Here is a 23,459-nt window from a genome sequence, read left to right as displayed (position 1 = left end):
CCACCCAGTTCCTGAAAAATACCCGTGGAGAGCAGTTTAAGCATATTTATATATTTTTAAGTCCTCTAAGGTTATTACTGAGAGAATGGAAATGAGAATAAATGCAATTTTAAATACAGTTCTCTAACATTTGTGTAGCTGATGACTGCTGATAGGCTGTGTTTATCTAAGACAAGACTTTTACCTGTGACATGCACAAAGGGTGGAAGAGCACTTATCAAAGCAGGGTTGTCAATATATTGTATTTCAAATAGTGTCCCATTTTTGCTATTATATTTATTTGGCCTAAAATGTAATGAAGAATTGATCTTTTCAGTCCCTCTTTATTAGAAAAGGAAACAAAAGACTTCTAATGTAGGAGTTACTAATTTGTTCCTGTTTTACTGTTTTTCCTAATTGGTATTTCATGAGATAAGAGATGGTGGGGGTAAGTTAATGAATCCAGCTTGTCAGTTTTCACTGCTGAACTGCAGCTTCTTTCTGTATCCATGTTGCAGATAAGCCACAAGAGGGACCTCCTGGAAGCATTTTCCAACCTATGAAAGTTCTGGGGATAAAACCAGACCCCAACTGATGAGTTTCTTTTACTACCCAAATTGTCCATCTGGGTAGGAGCACTAAAGTTAGGAAGTGACTGATGTCACGCTGCCCTTCAATGGAAAGGACCCAGTAAATGCAATAAGCCAGGAAATCCTGACCAGTTCCTTAACAAGGATTCAACCCAGAGGCCTTTGACATCCTTGAAAGGCGCTTTTTGTATTAAGAGTGCATACTGTTACAAACCCATAAAGCAGGGGTGAAAACGAAACCTGACCGAGGTATTTAATGTGTAGGAGGAAGAGAGGTTTTTGGTTCATTATTCCAGATTCTGGGAAGCTTTCAGCAGTGGTTTGTGTGTCTATAAAGAACAAGAGTTAGAGCTGCTCTTGCCAGAGGTCTGTGCTGTGATCACAGCTGGTCTGGGTCACTGCTTAGATCAAAAAAGCCTCATCTAGATACTGTGTAGCAAACCATAAGCCTCCCAGCGCAAGCTAACCAACCACTTAGGTTTACCTTCCTCAGCGTTATCACTCAGGACTCCAAGTTTCACTGCAGACTCTTTTAATTGACACTCTGATTTTTTTCCTATTATTTTGATTAAATTTTTTTTGTAAGAAATCATTTCAGTCTTTTCTTACCAGTTTCTCTCTATCCTCATCTTCATTCATGCCTCTGTAAATCTCTGTGCAGTTTGCCAAGCCTCTCTCAGCAATACGTATTGCCTATGACTTCATCTGCAGCAGTAGCAAAACCATAAGGGAATGGCTATTTCATTGCCCTGTTCTAAGGCGTGCTGCCATTGTCTCTGGCATAAAGAGGGGAGACGTGGCTGCACTCAGCACTTCCAGAATATGCAAAGTTCTATTTGGGGAGTATCAATGCCTTTTACAAAATGGGAATCTTGTCCATGTTCTCCCTGTCTGCCCTTTCCACATGCTTTACCCTGTCAGCATTTACCTAAAGTCTGAATTGCTGAATTTCCCTACCTTGAAATAAGCTACCTTTTGGGATAAGGAACGTGGCTTTTCTCTTTGCTCTGAGCTATGCAGCTGCTGAAGGTTGACATAAGCCAACAAAGATTGCTGAAATTCAGGAACACCTGAATTCCTGCAAGGATTCCAGGGTAGGGAATGCTCTTTCTTACAGTACTGTAGCTCACAGCTTGTATCTCCATGAGATGTTGGTCCTTCAGGCAGGATCAGGGCCTAAGTGATTTCTCACTAACTTTCAAAGCTTAATCTAAATAAAGAAGCTAGTCAAAGGATGAGGGAAGTCAGAGACACTTAATGAAACTGGGAATGAAACTCAGGGAGTTTTTGTCCCCTGCTTCTGCACTCTTTACTTAACCAGCCAGACCATGCCCTCTTCTCAAAGAGAAGCTGAGCAGGGAGAAGTGAGAAAAACAATGAAAATGAGAAAAGGACTGGGGGGAGTCATGAGAGGACAAGCAGCAGAAATCCCATTTCTAGCCATTGCAAACAGTAATGCATTCTACAGGTCTTGACCCTGTTTTGGATCCACCTTAGATGTTATGTGGGTGTACAGAGTTCTGTCTAGTCCTGCACCTAAGTCTTCCCTCTTCCTGACCTGTGACTGGCACACGCAGTGTCACAACTTCCACTTACGATGGAGGTACCAAACAAAAGATGACATTCAGGTTGCTTAATTTTTAGATGTCTGTAGCAGGTAATGTGTACTGTGGTTTACACTTGTACCACTTTGTACCGTGGTTTACACTTGTGTAGTCACATGTGGGTGGGTGAGGAAATGTCCCTCTAACGCACAATTTATCTCATCCCAACATAAACATAAACTCTGCTCCAGATGTGCTTGGTAGACATAAACATGAACTGTGCTCCACATGTGCCTATCCCTCTTAGTAGCCAATAAAAGGATTCTAGAAGAGCTGAATTTAGGCATCCACTATCATGTGCCGTACAACCCACCGAAGGTCTTAGATGTTTTACCAGTTTAGTGCTCATCTTTGCACTGGTGTTCGCTTGCTTTCCTTTCTCTTTTTAAAATGTATTTAAATAAACCTAAGAAATCATTCCTGCATGATTATAAGCAATGGTCGTCATAAAACACAGTCCTACATCTGTCAGGGAGGATTCCCATTCAGGCAATGTCCTTCTATTGATAATCCAATAACTTTGTTCTTTTCCCCCCCCTGTTTCCCACTTCATAACAGAGATCTATCCGATCTTTTGCTAATGATGACCGCCATGTAATGGTGAAACATTCAACCATTTATCCATCTCCAGAGGAACTTGAAGCTGTCCAGAACATGGTATCAACAGTAGAATGTGCCCTTAAACATGTCTCTGACTGGATGGATGAAAAGAACAAGTCTACAAAATGTGAGGGTGATATGGAAGCAAAGGAGGAAGCTGGAGAAAGCAATGCCAAGTGAGTGAGTTGAGCCTCATAATGTGTTACTGTGCTGCTCTGAATGGGTTCCTTTCCTTCTAAATAAGAGTCACAGTGTTACTTGATTCTGTTGCATATGAATGTTCATAGAAGGAAGTGGATATATTTTTGAGATGGAAGCACATAGGGTGAGTGCAGGGCATAGTAATAAGCCCAATGTGGGCAGCAGTTGCTCTCTATTTTATTGTTTATTTTACTGTGATGTTGTGAAGTCATATTTAGCACACAAACCTTTCTGCAATTGTAAGCAAATATACGTCCCTGTAACACCATTGCAAATCCACAGCCATGTAGCTTAGGGGCTCTTTCAGTTTAATACACAAAAAAGATTCTTATAAATTACTATTTATCCAGCAAACTAACTTTTCTAAGGATCCATTACCTTCCTTTTTTGTCCTGGTATAACCCCAGTAGGCAGCTCAGCACCACATGGCCACTTGCTCCTTCCCTTTGGTGGGATGGGGGAAAGAATCAGAAGGGAAAAAGTGAGAAAACTTGTTCACTGAGCTAAAGAAATTGAATAGGGAAAGCAAATGTTGCGTGTGCAAGCAAAGCAAAATAAGGAATTCTTCACTTCCCATGGTCAGGCAGGTGTTCAGCCTTCTCCAGGACAGCAGGGCTCCATCACACGTAACAGTTACTTGGGAAGATAAACACCATCACTCTGAATGTCCCACCTTCCTTCTTTTTCTCCTAGCTTTATACATTGAGCATGATGTCCTGTGATATGGAATATCCCTTGGGTCAGTTGGGGTCTGTGTACCTTCCCAGCTCCTTGTGCACCCCCAGCCTGCTCGCTGGTGCGGTGGCTTGAGAAGCAGAAAAGGCTTGGAGGCTGTGTAAGTACTGCTCAGCAGTTCCCAAAACATCCATGGGTTATCAACTGTTTTCAGTACAAATCCAAACTGTTGCCCCATACATGTTGCTGTGAGGAAATGTAACTGTCCCAGCCAAATCCAGTGCAGTTATGTAGTTATCAACTGAGTGAAACGACTGTTTGCTCTGTGTCCCAGTCTACTCCCTGACATGGTGCCAAGTTTTGTTATAGCATAACTCCAGGAGTAGGGGAAGAAGCAGGAACAACTGGCTCTTTTTAATGTTTATTTGTGTAAAACTTCTTAAGTTGGGCACTTCTGGCTCTTCGGTTCTTTCTGGATAATCTGCTTCATGTGCTCTCCAGCTGAGGGAAGTATCTGTGCAGGTTACAGATTAGGAAGCAAAGCACCAGGACACCAACAGCCACTTTGTCAGGACTCAAAAAACCGCCTTCCAGTTCTCTCCTCTTCCTGTAGTACAATACTTCTCCACTGAGCTTCCTGGGACTTACTGTGGTTCCATGTGTAGCATAACCTGCACTAGAGGTATAGTCAATGGGCTCTTTCAGTTTCCTTTCCCATGATGCATGGAATATTAAGAAACTCTGCTGCTACATGGGCTTTGCCCAGTAAGTGCTGATTTAAAATGCCAAAGTGTAAATTTTCATATATATTTGTTCTGTTTTCTGACACATTTTATGGCAGTGAAAGGTTGTGAAGCCTTTTCTAATTTTTGGTGTGCTGCTATATAATACAAATGTGACGTTGTTTACATTTTGGGATGGTGCAATGTGGTTCTTAGTTATTTCCAAGCCTCTTGTAATGTTTAGGGTACTGTTCAAGAAATAAGGTATGAAGCCCTGCTGTACCTCACTCTCTGGATGTAGTTTCAGTTTAGGAACAAGCGATGTGCTGTATTAGCTGAGGGAACCTGTGTGGCAGAAAGCATTCACAGCTTCATCTGGTTTCCCAACAAGGTGGTGGATTCTACTGAACATTCCTCACTTAGTAGTAGTGTTTTTCCACAGGTTGGTTTCTTAACATTTAATCTTGTCTTTGATTATAGCTAGGATGAGGTTGTGGGCTTGGGAGCTATTGAAAGAAACTGCCTGCTCTGCATGAAGTTCAAATGCAGCACCACCTACAGAATACACTGATCCACATAGGACATGTTCAGCAGTGTGAAGACCATTGTATGATAGCCTTGGAAAAGTAAATACACAAATGGTCTCTCGTTTTGATGCCTGTGGCTTTCTGTGCTGCCTAATGAATATTTAACAGACACAAGCCTGATCACTGGCTTTTTTGTGTAAGACCAAGCTGTGATATATCACTTTTTTTCTGGTGTGAAATGCATTCAAATAGAAATAGCAAGCCACTTCAAATTATGAATATTTTTACATAAATTAACGTATTAATTAGTTTAAGACAGTGTGATTGTATTGGCACCAGAGGATAATTGTAGTGGGTTGATAGGCTGCTTCTCCAAGGAAGGACAATTAAGTTCTGTCATCTTCTCAAGGCAGGTGTTTTAAGCTCAGTGTTTGGATGAAGCACTGTCTCTTTTGATACACGGTGTGCTGCGTGCTTCGTGGTGACTTCCTGGTGTTACTGGTGACATCTTTAGATGTCTTCTGACGTGGGTATATAATGGCATAGAATGGATTCTTTAAAAAAAAAATGTGTATTTTTAAATCCAAGCCTGCAGAAATGCTTTTGTGACAGTTGGACAGCATTGCTTTCACACCTGTGTGTGCAGGGGGGTTCATGCTTGTTCTGTTATAAATTTAGAATACAGTTCTTGAACAACAGTGTATTCGACATATAGACTATATGTAAATGCCTATTTATGCATTCGTTTGGGACAAATTATTTTACCAATCACTTTACAAGATACTTCTGAGTGAAGCTTAGGATCTGTGTGACAGCCCTCCATCACAGTGCGACTGGTTTGGGTCTTACCCTCTGGATGGTAAGAATGATGGGAAGAGGGATGCTACCTTGCTGAGGTGGTTTGCCACCTTTCCTGATTCCGTGCTTTCTGTGGGGTTTATAGTGGCGATGTGCCACAGGTGAGATGCATCGTGTGGCAGTAGCCAGTGTTGAACTGTTGAAGATGCATTTCTTGCATTTTTCTTATGTTTCTTAAGCAATCCTAGCCTTACTAAACTCTGTTTGTTGCAGTCTTTCAGTACTCAAAATTAAGGTGTTCTTATGTTGCTTTGAAAGCTGTTTACTGTAGCTCTTAAATGTTCCCCTAAACTGTAGCTGGAGAGTAAAAACTAGTAGTCAGACCTCTATTCCTGTAGGTTTCAGCTGTAAGATTTGTTGAAGGAATTGTGCTTGGAGACTTGGAAATGAGAAGCTTTCCTCAAATGTCAGTTTGTGGTATGGGCTACAACTTCAGAAGTCAGTTGAATAATTTTAAATATACAGGTTTGAATGTGTGGATCAACAAAAAGAAACATTGAAAAGGTGTGTGGCCATGTGTAAAGTTGGAGTGTCACTAAAAGACAACTGAGATCACTTTTGAAAGCAGGATTTCTGTCAGAGGGCTCCTCTAGATTAATTACTGTACTCTCTTGGTAGATCTGCAGATAGTGAATTTGGGCTTTCCGTGACTTGAGCTAGGCCTCAGTAAATCTTCCTAGGAACTAGTTGCATAAAAGGAGTCTGTGCTTTGAATTTTCTAACCAGTGAATGCCACTTTAGCACAGTCATGAGCCCCATCTGTATCTCCTCACTGTGACAGGATAATACAATCATTTTGAATGTGTGAAAATACCATTTTAATTACTCCAAATTGTTTCATTTCCAGGGATCAAGGTGGTCGGACGTTGTGTGGTGTTATGAGAATTGGCTTGGTTGCAAAGGGCTTGCTGATAAAAGATGATATGGATCTGGAGCTGGTTCTCATGTGCAAAGAAAAACCCACAAAGACCTTGTTATGTATAGTTAAAGACAATCTCCCAGCTCAAATTCAGGTGAGTTGATTCAGGGTACTTCTTTAACAGTGGCTGAGAGCACTGCAAGGTGTATTTGGGTAAAGGCTGGAATTTATGCCAAGAAAAAAGACAAGTGATAGAGATTAATATACACTTTGAATCTAGGATGACATCTAGGGTGTGTATGTGGTGATATGAAGTAGTTATGGACAGAATTTAACATCTTACTCCTGTTGTTGCCTACTCCCTGTTTGTGATGCCAATTTTCCTGTGATGGCAGCTAACCTTTCTCTTTGGGAACTAACCCAGCTGATTCTTGCTCTCTGGTCAACCACTAATGTGAGCTAAAGTGCAGTCGCAGAAATCCTCAAGCATGTGGATTGGTCTGTATTGTCCTTGTCCCCTGCCTGGAGCTGAGGTTCTACACTGCAGCTGCTTTGTTTCACTTGGGCTGTTCCCAGATCAACGCCTCTGTACTTCTGAAGTGAGAGCAAGTCACTTGAGGTGGTCGCTCATTTTAGCTCATGTTAATCACGAGCTCATCGTTCTTTTTATTTATGGCTATTTAATTCTGATGTTGGCATCCAATAAGAGCACTTGCAGCTAATACCAGTCTCTTTAAAGCAGCTGAGGATAACACCTATTTGACAGTGCTGAGTCTGAATAATCACTCCAGCTTCCAGACTGGCACACACTGTTGCCGAGAAGCTGTGCCCTGGAGTATTCTACTGCAAGTGCCTCTCTCCAAACCATGTCCAAACCTGATCTGCTTCCCTCCTGATCTGCTTTTATGCCTTGTGTTTATTTCCACATAGACAGTATGTGTTTTACCATTCCCTTCTCACTATTCATTTGTTCATGTAAAGGGCTTGTTTTAATGAGATAATGTTGTGCCTGCAGATGTAGCCTTATCCATAGCTAAAAATGCTACGAATCTTTTAAGCAGTAAAGAGTAAATTTTGTTAGAAAATGATGGGGATGTATCAAGTAGTAAAGAGTAAGTTTTTTGTTTGTATTGAGGTGTGAGAAGGGTTGAAAGTTATAAGTTAGCATATGCTTCAAAAAAAGTGAGAATGGCAGAATAGACGTAATCAAAAGATGTGAAGACTGCAATAAATTCAAGGGACAAGTAGGTAAGATCCTGTGGGGAGAAGTATTGCGAGGGAAGAGATTACAGAAAAGATGATGTAAGAGGAATCTGAGTCATGAATCAAGCTTCAACCATCATGGGCATAAGAGACAAGGAGGTTTCTGCAGAAGCAGCAGGTACTGGCAGGAGGAGGAAGGTCCAGGCCCATAAGGTGCAGAGCTGTTAACAGCTGCTGCTCTGCTTCTCTGAAGGTTAGGAGTGAGGAGATAGGAACAATAAAAGAGCTGGAGGAGTGCAGACTGCAAGAAGGGAAGAAGTTTGAATATGTGTCAGGTGTGTTCTAACCATATGGTCTTGCTGAACCAAGCTCTGTCACAGGCAGAAGGAACAGCGACAGGACTCTGACCCATCTGCAGGGCTCTTTGCTCTTTTGGAGGGTGAGGTCAGTCCCAAAGGACTAATGAAAGACCTGCGGACACAGATCACTTGAGATAACACTGATACAATGCGAGTCAATGGCAGGAATTATTAGGCAGTTGTACTATTATCTGCAAAAGAAATCTAAGCAAGAAATAAAAAGCTTATTGAAAACTATTTTAAAAGCACTCGACTTATTGGTGTGCTGGTGAGAGGAAGGTCACGTTTTCCAGGCATTGTCAAGGATCTCCTGGGGCAGGTATTAATGAATGAAGTGGGTGCCAGTGTTGTCCTGGATCCAGTTTCATGTGCTGACACAGACAGGCGGACAAACTGGAGAAGATCAGAGGAGTGAGAATGAGACCCAGAAAACCATGTAATTAAAATTATCTGGTTTTGAAAAAGTCTAGACCTAATGCAGGTGTAATTTTTTTTAGACATTAATGTTTGTTTATGAAGGGACAATGATTCAGTATCTCACAGGACTACCAAAGGGAGGATGAGAAGTAACCGGAACTGTAGCAAGGGGCATTTCTGCTGCAGAGCAGGTCATCTACATTAGATATGTGGCTGAGAACCAGAATAGACAATTTGGAGCGGTGGTGAAACCTCCATTGCTTGGGCATCTGAAGAATGTCTTGGGGTTTGTAAGAGCTGGTCAAGGTCTATTGGGTCCAGTTTATGGCAGGTACATGGACTCGGTGGGCTGGTGCAGCTCCTGCACTGGAATCCCTCACCCATTTGCACTGACAGTTATGGTTTCATGGGTCATACTGCCTGTGAGAACTTACACTTTTAGAGGAGCAGTACCGGAGAAGTGCGCACTTACTAAAGTGTGTTCTTACTAAGACCAAAGTTGCTGGTGGTATTTTGCATGCTAGCAAATAAAATAAAAAAAGTGCTAATAGAGTGGAACTGCTCTATTCTCATTAAAGTTGCTGCAGACCTTTTTTTCTTAAGCATGTTACTGGGGATTTCCTGTTTATTTTTAATGAGGGAGGCAAGGCCTTACTTGTGACTGCAATGTCTTGTAGGTGTCTCATTAGTTAAGAGGCAAATGAACGTACAGAGTTTCTGCAGTTTTTCAGTTGATTAGGAGACTCCTGAAATCTTTCTTGGTGATTTTCAGAAACTTACAGAAGAGAAGTATCTCGTGGAGGAGCATGTAAATGAGGCAGCTATTGTTATTCGTAACACAAAGGAGCCCAAGCTAACTTTGAAGGTGATACTTACATCCCCTCTCATTCGAGATGAAGCAGAGAAGAAGGAAGGAGGTACAGAGAGCATTTTCCCTTGGTTTTAAGACTGTTTTATCTAAATGCCCTGACTGTGCAGCGCAGGGTGAATTGAGAAGCAGCTTTTTAATTGTGCATCATATGCTAACTGGATTGGCTACTGCCACCACAAGTTACGCTATTTGTGCCTTAAAAAGCCACAGTCACTTAATTTTCATGTAAACATGCATAGTTTTCATTTGCAAGCAATATTGCTCAGTGTTAACTTGGACGTACAATTAGATCCGAGCTCTTTTGTTGAGCCTTGTTGACTCTTGAGCACCCAGCACTGCACAGTCTCATTTTCAGATTTAAGTCAGTCAAGTGGGATTGGTTTGTAGTATCTCGAAAAACTCATAAAAATGTTTCTCTTTTTATGTAAAACCTCCTCTCCTGCAAAGCTCACCAGTGTGTCATCCTGGCCCTCAATTTTTATTAGTTGATGATACAACGTGTGTGTTTCGAGCTTTAAGAATTTCCTCACTGGGATACAGTTGAAGTTATAGTGCGTTGAATGTTGTACCTCATGTCCTTAGAGCAAAATAGAAATAGAAAACTGTATCGTAGTTTCTTTCTGTTCCTTCTCCCGACCTTTCCACTGTAGTTCCAAGCCCCTTTTTAAAGGGATGCTGACTGGTAGTACTGATGAGGTTGGAACCAACCAAGAGAAACAGAGGAGAGCAAACGTAGCCAGACTTCGATGTATTTTAAAACCTTGTCAGTAATTTCTGCTTCCGCTTCCCAAACCTATCCCTAGAAACTTTGCCACTGGATGATGTCAGACCTTTGACCAACTGGCCACTCTCTGTCATGACAACTGAGGCAGCTGGGCCCGCCTGGGCGAGGGAACTCCCTGTCGCTCCTCTCCCATTTCTAGACTTGCCACAAGTCCTTTGCTTCCTCCTTCTCCCACTGAAATACTGGCACAGTGAGGAACGTTGGTCAGTTTCTCTTGGATTCTGTTGGAGGCGATGGCAGGAGGGATCCTCCTCAGTTGAAACAAACACTCAGTTGGATGCAGAAAGACCTCACAAAACAGATGAATGGCAATGATTCCCTAACTGCAATGTCTGCTCACTCTCAAATTAGTAACCGTGCTCTTTTGCGAGACCAGTAAAAATAAACTGCACATCACTTGAGTTGTTCTTCAGCTTCCCATAAGATGCTGAGCTCAGCCCTGCAATAGTTGCAGCTGATCCGTGTTACAGGGAAAGAGCACAAAGTGCAGAACACACTTTAATGGCAAAGGCTTTGTCATTTTCTCCCAAGGGGAAGCACAAAGGCTTCTGTCCAAGAATCTTCTTGCAAAGAGCGATGCTGCTGTGGCAGCAACTGTAGGGCCTCCTGAATTCCTGAATGGGATTTTTATGCTTCCTGATGTTTAAAATGTAGGTTTTTGTTTTCAAAGTCTTAAAATATTTTTCAGAATTCTGTACTAATTTTTCAAAACCTTAAAATGGTTTCACCACCCTCTGAGCAGTGTCACTGCCGTTCTGCACAGCTGCTGAGGATAGCTAATGGATCTGGTTTTAAAGCCCAGGTTCTTTGACAATGATTCATCACAAATGAAGAGAAACATTTATCATGTTCCCTTTCAGAGGTATGCGCAATGTGATGTAGATGTCAGTAAACTGAAAGGGGGGGATACCTTTTTCATAGTATTTCCAACCATATGTAGGTCACTTTCACTTAGATTCAAACCACAAAAGTTTGATAACAAATATCAAGAGAAAATACTCAGAGAAACTGTCTGGTGAAAATACCCAGATCTCCAAAATTGTCCTGCCCCTGACTAACGCCAACCAAACTACACTTTTCCATGTGGTTTTTGAGTGTATTCCATACATTCTTCTGACTGGAGGAGCTCAAAACATTTGCCAGTTGCCTTTCATCTGCCATGGGAAACTGACCAAGGTTTCGGGTTCGGTGTGCCCAGCACTAATCTGTCCTCTAACCAGCGCGGCAAGGTTAGGCGCAACGGACCGCGGTACTGGTGCTCCCATGTGTTCTGTAGGAATGCTGTGTGTGCCTTCATGCCCTGATGTCAGAATGTATCGAAAAACATTCCTGGATTTCTCTTCAGTCCCCACCTCTTTGGAAGAGTGTTCATGTTTAAGATGTGGTGTTTGTCCTATTTGTTTTTGCTGCTTGTTAGCAAAAATAAATAGTGGACCAGTGTGTGTGTGCATCTTGGTGTTCTCACAAATGGCTACCCATAAAGCTCTGCTTTCTCATGTCGACTTGAGAAGTCAAGCACCTAAAATTCCTGCATTTTGCATCAGTTTAAATTCTAAACTTCTTAAGAAACTGCATTTTAGTCATGGCATCAAATATAAACTGGGTTTTCCAGACCAGAACCTTGTAGCTTGCAAAATCGGTTGTTGTTACCAAGTGTACAGCAACAGCAAGCTCATGTAACAATAAACAAGTTCATTTACCAAAGTGGGGCAGAAATCAACTAAGAGCCAACAACCAGCCCCTGCTGTGGCCTTTGCTGGGCAGATGTGGCCAGGGACACTCCCAAGGTGCCCAGTGCCTTTGAAGGGGCAACAAGCTCCGGAGTTACCTTGCCCCCGCAGAGAAGACAACACTCCTCGTGTGCCAGCAGTGAATGAATGAAGTTGGCAGCTGCTATGTGGAGAGAACACGTACAGCGAGTGGGGAGAGAATCACTGGTTCTGTGTTGCACAGTGCAAGCTAATGTCAGGGCTTTGTTATTAACTGTTTATTAAATTCCCTGTATTGTTGCCCACAAGGAAAAAAGTAAAGCTTTGCAATCACGTTTGAAAAGTTTGATTGGGTCTCACTTTCCTGACTGGCAGAGCATGAACAAACATGCCATTCTCCCGAGGGGGTCAAAGGGAGCCTGCTGCAAGCTGCTCACCCTCTCCACTGCCTGTCCTCCTCATCTTTCTGTTTAATGGAATCTTGCACCCCAAAGTTGGCTGACTGCAACATCTGTGCCAGGTGCTCAGGACATCAGCACTGGATCAGCAATTGGCAAAGTTCTCCCAGGGATTTGTAATTTAGACCTTTGGAAATAACCTCAATCCTGTAGGAGAGAGTATGATCCCAACTTGAAACAAGTTAAATCTTACGAGGTTTTTCATTCATTTGAATGGCAAATGGCAAATATTCTGTTTATGTTTTGTAGTTTAAAGGAAAAATTAATGTGTCAATGGCTGTAACACACTTTGGCAAAGCCTCGTACTGAGTAAAACTCCCTGGGCAGTTAAAGATCCAGTTCATTGCAAAAAATGAATGATTTTGCAATCAGTCACCTTTGCCATTTCTAACGTTTTAAAATAAGATTCTGATCATTCATTGACAGTACTTGTTTTATACAATACATGAGCTTTAAGCAGATGTTTATATTGTCCACCATAAAGTTTTCTTACAGAACTACTCAGACATGCATTCAGTAATTGTGTGCCACAAAGCATTGCTCCTGAAAATGATGGAACTGTAAAGGAAATTTAGAAGCAAACCTTGTGTTCCAAAGTGACCTTTTGTGCTCATAGAAATCCAGTGCTTTGGGACTTTGCAGCTTTTGTTTGCAAAACAGGCAAGAGGAGTGATTAATCCCTGTATTGAAACACGGTTGATGAGGGCAACAGGAAACAATGCAAATATCTGCTGCGAAGTTCATTGGGGTTAGAAAATAAGCTTATAGCACTTGAGTCTTCTGCAGCCATGAACTGTCTGACAAGAGACCTGGTTCTGTTCAGCTTTACACTGGTTCTTTTCTTTTTTTGTCTTTGGGCTCTTTTATCCATCATAACAGAATGTGCTTTTACCAGAGTAACCTACCCACTGAGCGGCACAGGAGGTGGAAGCAACTTCCAACATTAAAGATACACATGCAACCAAATCTATCCAAAGTAACCTTCAAAATGTACTTTGGGATGTTATTAATAAATTGTACAAACTGTCAGTTTCTCCTAATATGTCCTCATTATTTTAAATGTCTTACTGGATTTTGCTGATCTAGCATGGCCTTCAGTTTGGAATGGGTGTTGTATTTCATTCAGACCTGTGCAAGTGTCTCGGCATCTGGAGAATTGTCCAGTAAGAATAATGAAAATACTATTTTTCCAAATTACTTATTTTGAAATAAAGAGTAATTCTGTATTCATAGGAATTCAAGGTTTTAGTTGAGGCATAGATTCGTTTAGTTCTTCCACTGTGTTCTTCTCATGTCAGCTAAAACCTAAAATCTTCTAAATCTGATTTCACAGATAGGCAAAATCTGTCATTTGTACAGGGTTTCCAGAGAATCTGGATGCTAATAACTCCTTAGGATGGAAAAGAAATTAGGGAAGAAAGGTCTGCTGCATAGTGTCCCTTGTTACAGAATAGGATGTGACTGCTAAAAGCAGCTTGTTGCATGCTGGATAAAACAATGGAGGGGAAGAAAAAAAAAGAAACAAAAAGAAGAAACCAGTGTAAACCTGCACAGAAGATTCGTGTGTCTTGTCTCTCAGACCCTCCTTTGCATTTCCTCACTGATTTCAGTTGCTGTTGGGAATGGAAGGTTTTTACATGAGGGGACCTCCTCTCTAACACATTAAGAATCTGGGAGTTACCAAACTCGCTTCTTTCATATGTTCTGGTTATATGAAAGTGACTGAACTGTAAAATATCTTACCAGCATTTCTTGTGTATTTCTTTCACTGAATTGTGCTGGCTGGTACTGTTCATGCAATATTATTTCAAATATACTATGTTTTTCTTTGGAATTCTCAATGACTGCATGGACATAACTTCACTTTCTACTTATTACAATTTTTTTAATACCCCCCCTCAAGAATATCTCCTTCTTGTCAAAAGAAGTTCATCTCTTTGAAATTCTGTGCCACCTTTGTGGAATAAAAGTCACAAAGGGAAAGAAGAGGAAAAAAAGCCCGACGCAACCCAGCACATACACAACAAAGAAAAGTGCTATATAGCTATTTTCTGCCCTGAAATGTGTTCTACATTTTTAATAAGATCCCAGATTGTCTGTAGCAGTGGCCATCTTTATTATTACTATTATTTTACATGGAGTGAATGCCTTTGCTTCTGTTGCACACGTGCACATTTACTACCTTTAATGGCTTGTTTAAATTAAATAACACAGTGCACTTAAATTCTGGGAGTCTTATTATCTCATTGAGATGCTGCCGCTCTTTTTGTATTGTGACAGAAACCCCTTGGTCAAATTGTATCTGTCTCTTTTTATCCCATTTTTACCAGTAGACAATGTTGCGATGAAAGATCCTCCGGACTTATTGGACAGGCAGAAATGCCTGGAGGCCTTGGCGTCTCTGCGGCACGCCAAATGGTTTCAGGTTGGCTATTTGTTCTTACCTTGTTGTTATTGTAGCCTTACGAGGTTTAATTTGAGACAGTTTTAATTTGAATGCCTCTTTAACTTCTCACTAGTCCCTCATAGAGGAAAGGTCTAGAATTTGGAATTCAGTGCTGTACTGTGCAAGGGCAAAGGTGACAGGTAGACAGCCACCTGGTCGAGAGGTGTCATGAGGCTACAAAAGCAATCGTGATGTTTTGCTTCCTTTTTTATATGTCTCTCTAAATTGAAGTATTTTACGTAACTTTTTATTTTGCATGAAGCTGATTAAATATTAAGTTATAATAATTAAAGAATCTATCCAAGGACTCTGTGCATTTAAAAAGAAAAGCAAAATTGAAGGCCAGGTTTTTGCAGGTGTATTGGAATCATTTTGTTTGTTTTAGGCCAGGGCAAATGGACTAAAATCATGTGTAATTGTCCTTCGTATTCTGCGGGATTTGTGCAACAGAGTCCCCACATGGGCACCACTGAAAGGATGGGTAAGTACGGAAAGAGTTGAAGGCCACAAGGTCAGGTCTCAGATCTCCTGAGAACTGTAGCAGTGTCTGGACTGGAGAAAACTGCATTGTATGGAACTCCTCCTTAACCCCCGTTCCGTTTGTTCCCCACTAACCGTTACCTACGTAGAAAAGTGCTTGCATACTGAAAGAACATGTGTGTTCAATCCGGAGAGAGATGTAATGTTGTGGGCCTTGTGCATCCTCAAGGATTTGTGGTAGAATCCCACTTGCTGCCTCCCAAGTTTAGCTTTTCAAAATACCCTGCAACTGTGACAGGGCCGCTCCTCCTGGAGGTTACTACTTCACCTTAGTGTGTCTGGGGAGGGCTGAGTGCTCTGCATACCTGGAGAGGAGCAGTTGGCAGGTCCTGGAGGCAGTACTACTGATGACCCTGTGAGAGCATTCAGGTGATTTGCCTTTAAAGGCTTCTCTTAGACTTCCTGGGCACTCAATGGAGAGCAGCTGGTTTCTGCAAAAGGTGACTCAGAGCAGGGAACAGAGAGATGTGCCATGAGCTGTCCTCTGGGGATGGCTCTGTCCGTTAGACCTGTTGTGGATTACAAATTAAGTAAACTGATGAGAATGTCCTTCCCCTCTGCCCCTCCGAATTTAACTGCAGTTACAGTTACCCTTGTGTCTATACTAATCGTAATTTAATGTTTTCTAGCCACTCGAGCTTATATGTGAAAAATCTATAGGTACTTGTAATAGACCTCTGGGCGCTGGGGAAGCATTGCGACGAGTGATGGAGTGCTTGGCATCTGGAATTCTGCTTCCTGGTAAGGGGCTAAAAACGAACTTCCAGAACACAAAAGGTTGACCAGACAGCCTTAACATCTGGTGTTACTGTACATTAGGTGAAAAATGCCTGCCCTGAACTCCTTACTTGCAGTGGGGCTAAAGGAATGGTGTCTCGTTTAAAACTGAAAGGAGAAGGGGAAAAACAAAGGAAGTTGCCTGGTTGTAACTGTATGAATGAGTACTTCCATGCAGTAGAAGTTAATGGGGAATGTTAGGTTTGTTTCTAAATTAACCCTTATCTCATTAAGAGGTTACAAACAAATAAATAGACTTAATGACATCCATTTCCTATAGATTCATTGAAATGTATGTATCTATCAAAAATATTTGTGTTTTTTTAAATTCATGCTATTAACACACGTTCATATAACCCTGATAAGTTCTGTGGCCATTGCTGCAAGGGATTAAACTCCTGGGGCTAGCTTGCTTTGTAGGATGAGAGAATCCCTTGCTTTCCACTCTGCTGAAGACCGACACAGGCTGTTGCAATATCCCTCAGTCCCCATTTTCATATTGCTTCTCATTTACTCTCAGTAATCTGCTTTGCCTCTCTCCCTCCTAGGAGGCCCTGGTCTGCATGACCCCTGTGAACGGGAGCCAACAGATGCTCTGTCGTATATGACAGTTCAGCAAAAAGAAGCCATTACGCACAGTGCCCAGGTAGAAACCTCGTACATCTGAGGAGCTGGGTATGATAACAGGGAGGATTTCACTTTATTAAGACAATTTATTCCCTGCCAGGACACCTGATTTTACTGGCAGTCCTGACAATTCTGCCAGTGCACTACCTGGGAACGATTACATGATAGTTCATGAGTGCAAGAGTTAAATGTGTGTGAAAGCTAATCCTTACAAAGTGCAGTCTAGTGTCTTCATGCTGCTTCCATCCCACCTCAAGTGCTTATGGCACAGAGCCCTTGTGTAGGCTCCTTGTCCATTTTCTATTGCACTTTCTATTGCAGAAATTAATGAGTTTTAAGCATTTAGACATTAGTATTTTCTATAGCTATCACAGAAGATAGGTGGAGAAACTCTTTTCCCATAGCAGAAGTGGTTTTGTGTATACAAACTTATTTAGAAGCTTAAAACAACCAAGGTAAAGGAGTGCTGTAAAGTAACTTATGTTTCTACTGTCACCTTATAGCATGCCCTCAGATTATCAGCCTTTGGTCAGATTTATAAGGTTTTGGAAATGGACCCCCTTCCATCAAATAAGTCCTTTCAGAAATATTCCTGGTCAGTAACTGACAAAGAAGGTAGGTGCTGTTTGCTTCAAGAATTGCTAATTGGGCAGTAAACTGGGGTTGACTTAGAATGGGTGAAATTCCTGGGTTATGAGCTGTGAATGGAAGGGGAAAGCTTTTCTTTCTGTTAAATGTGGTTTGAGGTTGGGGTTTTGGTTTTCGTTTGTTTGGGGGCTTTGGGGTTTTTTTTAATATTTAATTATTAGGAGCCAGTCTGGAAGTTCTGTTCTCCACAAGTACCAACAGAGGAGCAGCAGTACAGCTATAAAATATAGCTGATGATTTGCTTTAAGCACAAAATCCTTTGGGGTCTGAAGAGGAAAAGTAGTGTTTATGATTCTTATGCTGGGGAAGCAGAGACTGTAGACTTGTCAAAAAGCACGGAACGAGTGTCCACAATAAGAATTACTCAAGAATTCTTCCTAGAAAACAATATACATGTGATACAAATAAATCTTCATGTATATTTTTGGTAAAAACATTATTAGTAGAGTTCTTGCCTTAGATTAACTGTAAAAAAACAACACTGCAGTGTTACACCACTTGTATCACACCTGATACTAGAAACAGACATCTTGCATGGCATGGTTCAGTGAGTAATAAGCTAATATTGGCTTCCATGTAGCAGTACGAAAGCTTTGACTCATGGCTGAGTTCTTTTCATTATAAACATGTGAGGAACAGTATGGGACTAATCAGATTCCTGCTGTGGAATTTTGTTTTTCTAATAGCAAATCCATATTACAAGGAAATTTATACCCTAGGTACAGGCTCTTCTGCTCTTAAGAGGCCATTTGAAGATAGTGTCGGGGACGATAAAGATCCAAATAAAAAGATGAAGCGTAATCTGAGGAAAAGTAAGTGCAATGCTTCTCCGTTCTTTTTCCAAAGATCTATTGTATGGTGGGAGCTGGTTTAAAAGCTTCTCTGTGTTGGTGTGGAATAGCATGTGAAAAAGTCTTTGGAACAACAAATGTTGTCTCTATCACCCCGCATTTGGAATGTCAAACACATCTCTTATTGTGCATCTGATTTCCCCTGACATGTTTTACTAACTGAATGATTTGCATTTTTAAATGGGATTACCCATGAAGTTACAGTGAAATTGAAGTTGCCCAAGCAGCTGAGGTGTTTTACTGATAATGTCCCTGTACTGTGGGTGGGGCTTTTTCTTTTGGTTGGGTTTTTTCCCCCCAAATACTGCAGTGACTTTGCTGTGTGAAGATTTGCCTTTTTGCAATCTTCCCTTTCTCGAGTTAGTTGTTGGTCTCTCAACACCTCCCACAAGAACAATAAAATGCTTAATCTACAGAACACTGACACTGCATGTGCACAGACTGAAGTCTCTCAGCACTGCTGGGATCCAGCTAGTTCTGGGGGCTATTTTCATTGTGCTACTTCGGTGCCAGTTCTGGATCTGGTTCCTCACTACCTATAAAACTTGTTACTCCTTTACAGCAGCCAGGAAGGCTGTGGCTAGCTGCAAAAGAACTGTGTCAACAGTATTAAAACTTGGGTAATTATAGTTGTTACCTCAAAGCAGAATGGCTTAGTAAAGACTTAACAGCCTTATGACCTCTGAGAGGCTGAGGGGTTGTTTTGCTCCTTTCTACAGAAGGAAGGCACTGAAATGCAAACTGTTTTCATTTGTTGTTCATCTTGTTTTGTTCATTTTCCTTCCCCCCTCCTTCCCATCCCCTTTCTACTATCTTGTACTAGTACTAGATAGTAAAGCAATAGATCTCATGAATGCTCTGATGAGGCTGAACCAAATCAGGCCAGGGCTTCAGTATAAGCTGCTGTCACAGTCTGGTCCAGTCCATGCCCCAGTCTTCACAATGTCTGTAGATGTTGATGGTACAACATACGAAGCATCAGGACCTTCTAAGAAAACAGCCAAGCTCCATGTGGCAGTGAAGGTAAGGCAGCCTGAAGTAATCTGCTAACCCCAGGTCTTGGAACGTAGAGTATGAAATATGGTCAGAACTAGTAATATGTGACCTCAAAATTAAAAAAAGTCTTAGATGAAGCTGAGCTACTACCTGTGTACTGTAAACACAGCTGGGCATGGCTCAAAGAGCATCACTGGTTTATCCTAGCAATGGGGAGGGAGAACTTCCCAGGGCTCTGCAGGTCAGCCCATGTAAGTTCTTGTCTGGAGGGGTTCAGTTTTGTTCTGTTCTACTCCTTCCTCCTGCTGGTTTGAAAATGGCATGTTGGTGGCACTCTCTTTCTCCCCTTTCTTCTGTGTGTGTATTCCTGGGTTGTGAGCTCCTGGAAATATGGAGTTGTTTCAGTCTTCAGTGTCTGAAGAGTACCTTTACACACTGGGGTAAACGATGTACGCTAATGTAAGTTATTGGTCTCCAGTCAGTTTTCTAGTAAGACATTAGTATCATTTAGGTACCAGTCAACCTACTGTTACTTCTTGTAGGTGCTCTGTGTGACAGAGCTTAGCTCTGTAGAGCAGTGACAGACATGAACATCCTTGTGTTGCATGAGGGCAGTTCAGATTGCTAAAGCAGACAGAATCTGCTGGGTTTCTGGGAAGATAGTTTCCTACAGACAGTGGAGGGTACTGAGGGAGCTGGCAAAGTGCTCTGTGATCCACGTTCCATTATTTATCAGCAGTCCTGGCTCACCGGGGAGCTCCCAGTGGACTGGAAGTTGGCAAACGTGACGCCCATCTACAGGCCTTGGCAGTGCTGGGTTAATGGTTGGACTCAATGATCTTAAAGGTCTTTTCCAACCTGAACGACTCTAGGAAAGAAGACCTCTTTTAATACAACTGCACTTATGACAGGAACAAGCCCATCTGTCATTCTGTGCTGTGTTTTGTTTTGAACAAGAATTTCCTTTTTAGAAGCTTCATCTGGCAACTTTCTGCTTTCCTTTGATTTCAGTTTTGAAAATCCCATTGTCCCATGTGCTTTCAAGTTCAAAGTGTCCAGAAGTATCTGAGGGATTCTGTTGTTCCTCCAGGAAAAGTAGCTCTCTGCATGTGTGTCCTCCCAGACCTTCTGCTTCAGTCTTTTATTTTGCCTCCCTCCCTGCAGTTATTAAAAAAAAAAAAACCAAGTAATACAAAACTTGCCCTGAAAAGCTGTGACTCCTCTGCCCTTGAACCCCTCTGCGTCAGCCTGATCTGTGCTGGTGCCTGCCCAGCTCTGTTTTCTCTGCATTTACACATACACAAATCCTGGGCTACACTTCAAAACAGCCATGATTCAAGCCAAGAGGAAATGGGTGGTGTGGTAGAGACGAGCTTTTTTTTCCCCTTTCTTTCTTGTTTTTTCCTAGCAGATCTGGGCCCCGCTTTCCCAGACCTATAAGAGGGAATAATGGGATTGTTTCAGTTTCTAGATCTGACCTTTTTAATATTTAGAAGCCCTGAAAATGCAGCCAAATATACCACAGCTGTTTCAGGAACTCTTTTCCCCATTGCTATGGTGGTTTTCTCCATTTCAACACAGGAGAAAATGTATTTCTAAGCAGTCTGCCTTAATTCATTCTTTCGTGTTGTGATCAGCTTTGTATTTATTTCTGTACTATTTTACAGTTCATGTCGTGTGGCTCTGTTGTAGGTTTTACAAGCGATGGGGTATCCAACTGGTTTCGATGCAGATGTGGAGTGTATGAGTTCTGATGAAAAATCAGATACTGAAGGTAAAACTGAAACGTCGTCTTCAATCTCAAGCAATAATACTGGAAATTCCACAGCCGACACCTCCGCTACCCTAGAGGTGAGGATTGCATTAGAAAGAAATCTCTGCTCCCATAAGAGGATGGCATTTTGTTTAGGGTGGTGGGTGAGGAATAGAGTTTCCAGGCCCAAATCTGCTACGGGCTTTGTGTCACTGTGGACCAATAACCCATCTTTGTGTCTCCTTTCCTCAAGTTTAAGGGGGATGTAGCAGTCCTGACCTCCTAAAACCAGAAACTCTTGAAGGCAGGTGTTGTCTCTTGTAGTTAATGTACAGTCTTGTGACTGGGACAGCTCCATCCTGCCTATTGCCTCTGGGCTCTAGTGATGCAAATGTCACAATTTCCATTTTGCAAGAGTGGGGCTGTCAAAAAGGTGTGTTTTACATAGGCAGTGTTTTAAACTGATATGCAGGAAGACAGATGAAAGTAGAAAAATCCATTAGGAGATGTTGAGAAATGTGAGACGTAAGTGGGGAGGAGGTTGTGCTGTAAATATAAGTTATTGTTCTGTGCTTTGAATACTTGTCAAGATGTTAAAACATGAATTTCTTCAGTTGGAAGACGTTTAGTTTCCAGACGGTGTGTACGCAATTCAGATGTATTTGGTCCACTGAGACATTTCCAGGGAAAGGAAATGGGGGTATTTTATACTCCACAGACTGCCCTGTTAATTTTCATTTAAAATTAATTTGATTTTATCACAAAAATGGGTAATATTTCAAGATGACTAAGGTATTTCCCACGCTGCATGACTTCGGGTTTCCATGTTTGAGACATATCACTTTCAAGGGGCAGGTCCTGGCACTAGGACTCTTGATCTTTATCCAAAATAAGAAGTTGCTTTGGCAAACAGTGCTTTGATCCCTTAATAATCTTTTTCTTCCTTAGCGAGCAGTCATTTGTATCTGTAGCTGAGTGCACTCTAATCCAGGCTGATATGCCCATGTGCTGAGATCGCAGCTTCACCTTCCTCACTTCCCAAACAGCTACAGATATTTCTGCTGAAACATGTGACCCAAGAGATGAGACTTCTCCAGTCTGAGCTCAGTAGTGCCAGGACGGAATTAGCTCCAGTAGCAGAGCTGTGTGTGAGGCTGGGAAGGCTGATCTCTCCGTGATAAAGCCTTCAATTCCAAGGAACTGTGGCCTCAGCTTCAGCTTTGGATGCTCTCGGGGTTGGAATTCCAAGTGCAGCTTGTGTAACTTTGTGTGGACACCAGACCAGGCCATGAGGACAGTAGCTCAACAGTAGAAATAGAGAGGTGTGACTTCTTTTGCAGTATTGTTTGTCCCCCTGCCATTCTTTAGAGAAGAGACTCTCTATCTGCTGTTGCAGCACAGATATTACACTGAAGGCACATCAGTGTTGCCTTTGGTAGAGGTCTGTTCCTGGAAAGCAGCTGAGGGCTGTGTGTTGGGAAGGACAAGCTATCACAGAGGCTTGTCAGTGATAATGCTGCCTTTCCCCACGTGGCCACATTGCACTGTCAGCCACCAGGCTGTAGATGTTTGTTTGCCTTTCAAAGAGATAAAGGCTCTAAAGCAGCACTGTAACTGTCTCTCTAGGTAAGAACTCAGGGTCCTATACTCACAGCAAGTGGCAAAAACCCGGTGATGGAGCTCAATGAAAAAAGAAGAGGTCTGAAGTACGAGCTCATCTCCGAGACAGGTGGAAGCCATGACAAGCGCTTTGTGATGGAGGTGAGTGAAGCAGAGTTACAGGGTTGGTGGATTCTGACAGCCCCAAACTACAGGATGTCTTGACATGAGGAGGAGGAGGGAAGTAGAATTGCTGCTATAGTTTCCAAGTTCCCAGTATGTGCGATATATTGGTTCACAGGATCACTTAGGTGTTCTTTATCAGCTTCATCATCTAGAAGCAATGGGAACTGTTATATAAAACACTAAGAATATTTTTGTTTTGTTTTTATGAGAGAAGTTCTTTATGAGTGGCGCAAGTGGGTGCAGCGTGGTGTTTCCAAGGACAAACACTAGGCATAAACCCATGTCTTCATTTTCAGGTAGAAGTAGATGGGCAGAAGTTCAGAGGCGCGGGCCCAAATAAGAAAGTAGCAAAAGCGAGTGCTGCATTAGCAGCACTTGAAAAACTCTTTTCTGGGCCTAATGCAGCAAACAACAAGAAAAAGAAGATTATTCCTCAGGTAAGAACTGTAATTTGCTTTCAGGACTACTCTGCTATCACAGCTCTGGGTTGTTTGATGATACAGGAACTTCTACAGGAACCAAGTGATTTGTCTCTTGTTTTATGCACATGTGTAAGGTTTCTATTTTTATTCCTCTATAATAATTATTGTAGAGTAATAATATAATCTGATAGTTAGAAC

At 41.9% G+C, this 23,459-nt stretch overlaps 1 protein-coding gene and 1 long non-coding RNA gene across 16 annotated transcripts in view; one reads left to right on the top strand and one right to left on the bottom strand.

The window, feature by feature from the left end:
- The window catches only part of STRBP (spermatid perinuclear RNA binding protein), a 72,388-nt gene that overhangs the window by 25,098 nt on the left and 23,831 nt on the right, over window positions 1-23,459 (top strand). For 6 of the 15 annotated variants that reach the window (XM_030507249.1, XM_030507244.1, XM_030507240.1 and 3 more), the window contains 13 exons: window positions 2,732-2,949; window positions 6,604-6,769; window positions 9,367-9,511; window positions 14,747-14,841; window positions 15,248-15,343; window positions 16,032-16,143; window positions 16,728-16,825; window positions 17,310-17,421; window positions 18,174-18,266; window positions 19,129-19,328; window positions 20,994-21,152; window positions 22,681-22,815; window positions 23,136-23,276. In XM_030507249.1, the coding sequence (XP_030363109.1) occupies window positions 2,732-2,949; window positions 6,604-6,769; window positions 9,367-9,511; window positions 14,747-14,841; window positions 15,248-15,343; window positions 16,032-16,143; window positions 16,728-16,825; window positions 17,310-17,421; window positions 18,174-18,266; window positions 19,129-19,328; window positions 20,994-21,152; window positions 22,681-22,815; window positions 23,136-23,276 (1,770 nt within the window). Of the gene's footprint in view, window positions 1-2,731; window positions 2,950-6,603; window positions 6,770-9,366; window positions 9,512-14,746; window positions 14,842-15,247; window positions 15,344-16,031; window positions 16,144-16,727; window positions 16,826-17,309; window positions 17,422-18,140; window positions 18,267-19,128; window positions 19,329-20,993; window positions 21,153-22,680; window positions 22,816-23,135; window positions 23,277-23,459 lie in introns of all 15 variants that reach the window. The other 9 variants (XM_030507248.1, XM_030507247.1, XM_030507246.1 and 6 more) reach the window with 6 other exon arrangements.
- LOC115617110 overlaps window positions 1-23,459 on the bottom strand; it is a 47,203-nt gene that overhangs the window by 18,305 nt on the left and 5,439 nt on the right. The window contains exon 2 of the long non-coding RNA XR_003994497.1: window positions 15,708-15,911. This is a non-coding gene — a long non-coding RNA (uncharacterized LOC115617110). The remainder of the gene's footprint in view (window positions 1-15,707; window positions 15,912-23,459) is intronic.

The sequence above is a fragment of the Strigops habroptila genome, chromosome 15 (genome assembly GCF_004027225.2).
Source record: "Strigops habroptila isolate Jane chromosome 15, bStrHab1.2.pri, whole genome shotgun sequence".
NCBI lineage: Eukaryota > Metazoa > Chordata > Aves > Psittaciformes > Psittacidae > Strigops > Strigops habroptila.
The sequence above is the reverse complement of the archived record's forward strand: the minus strand, read 5'-3'. Positions and strand labels throughout refer to the sequence as shown.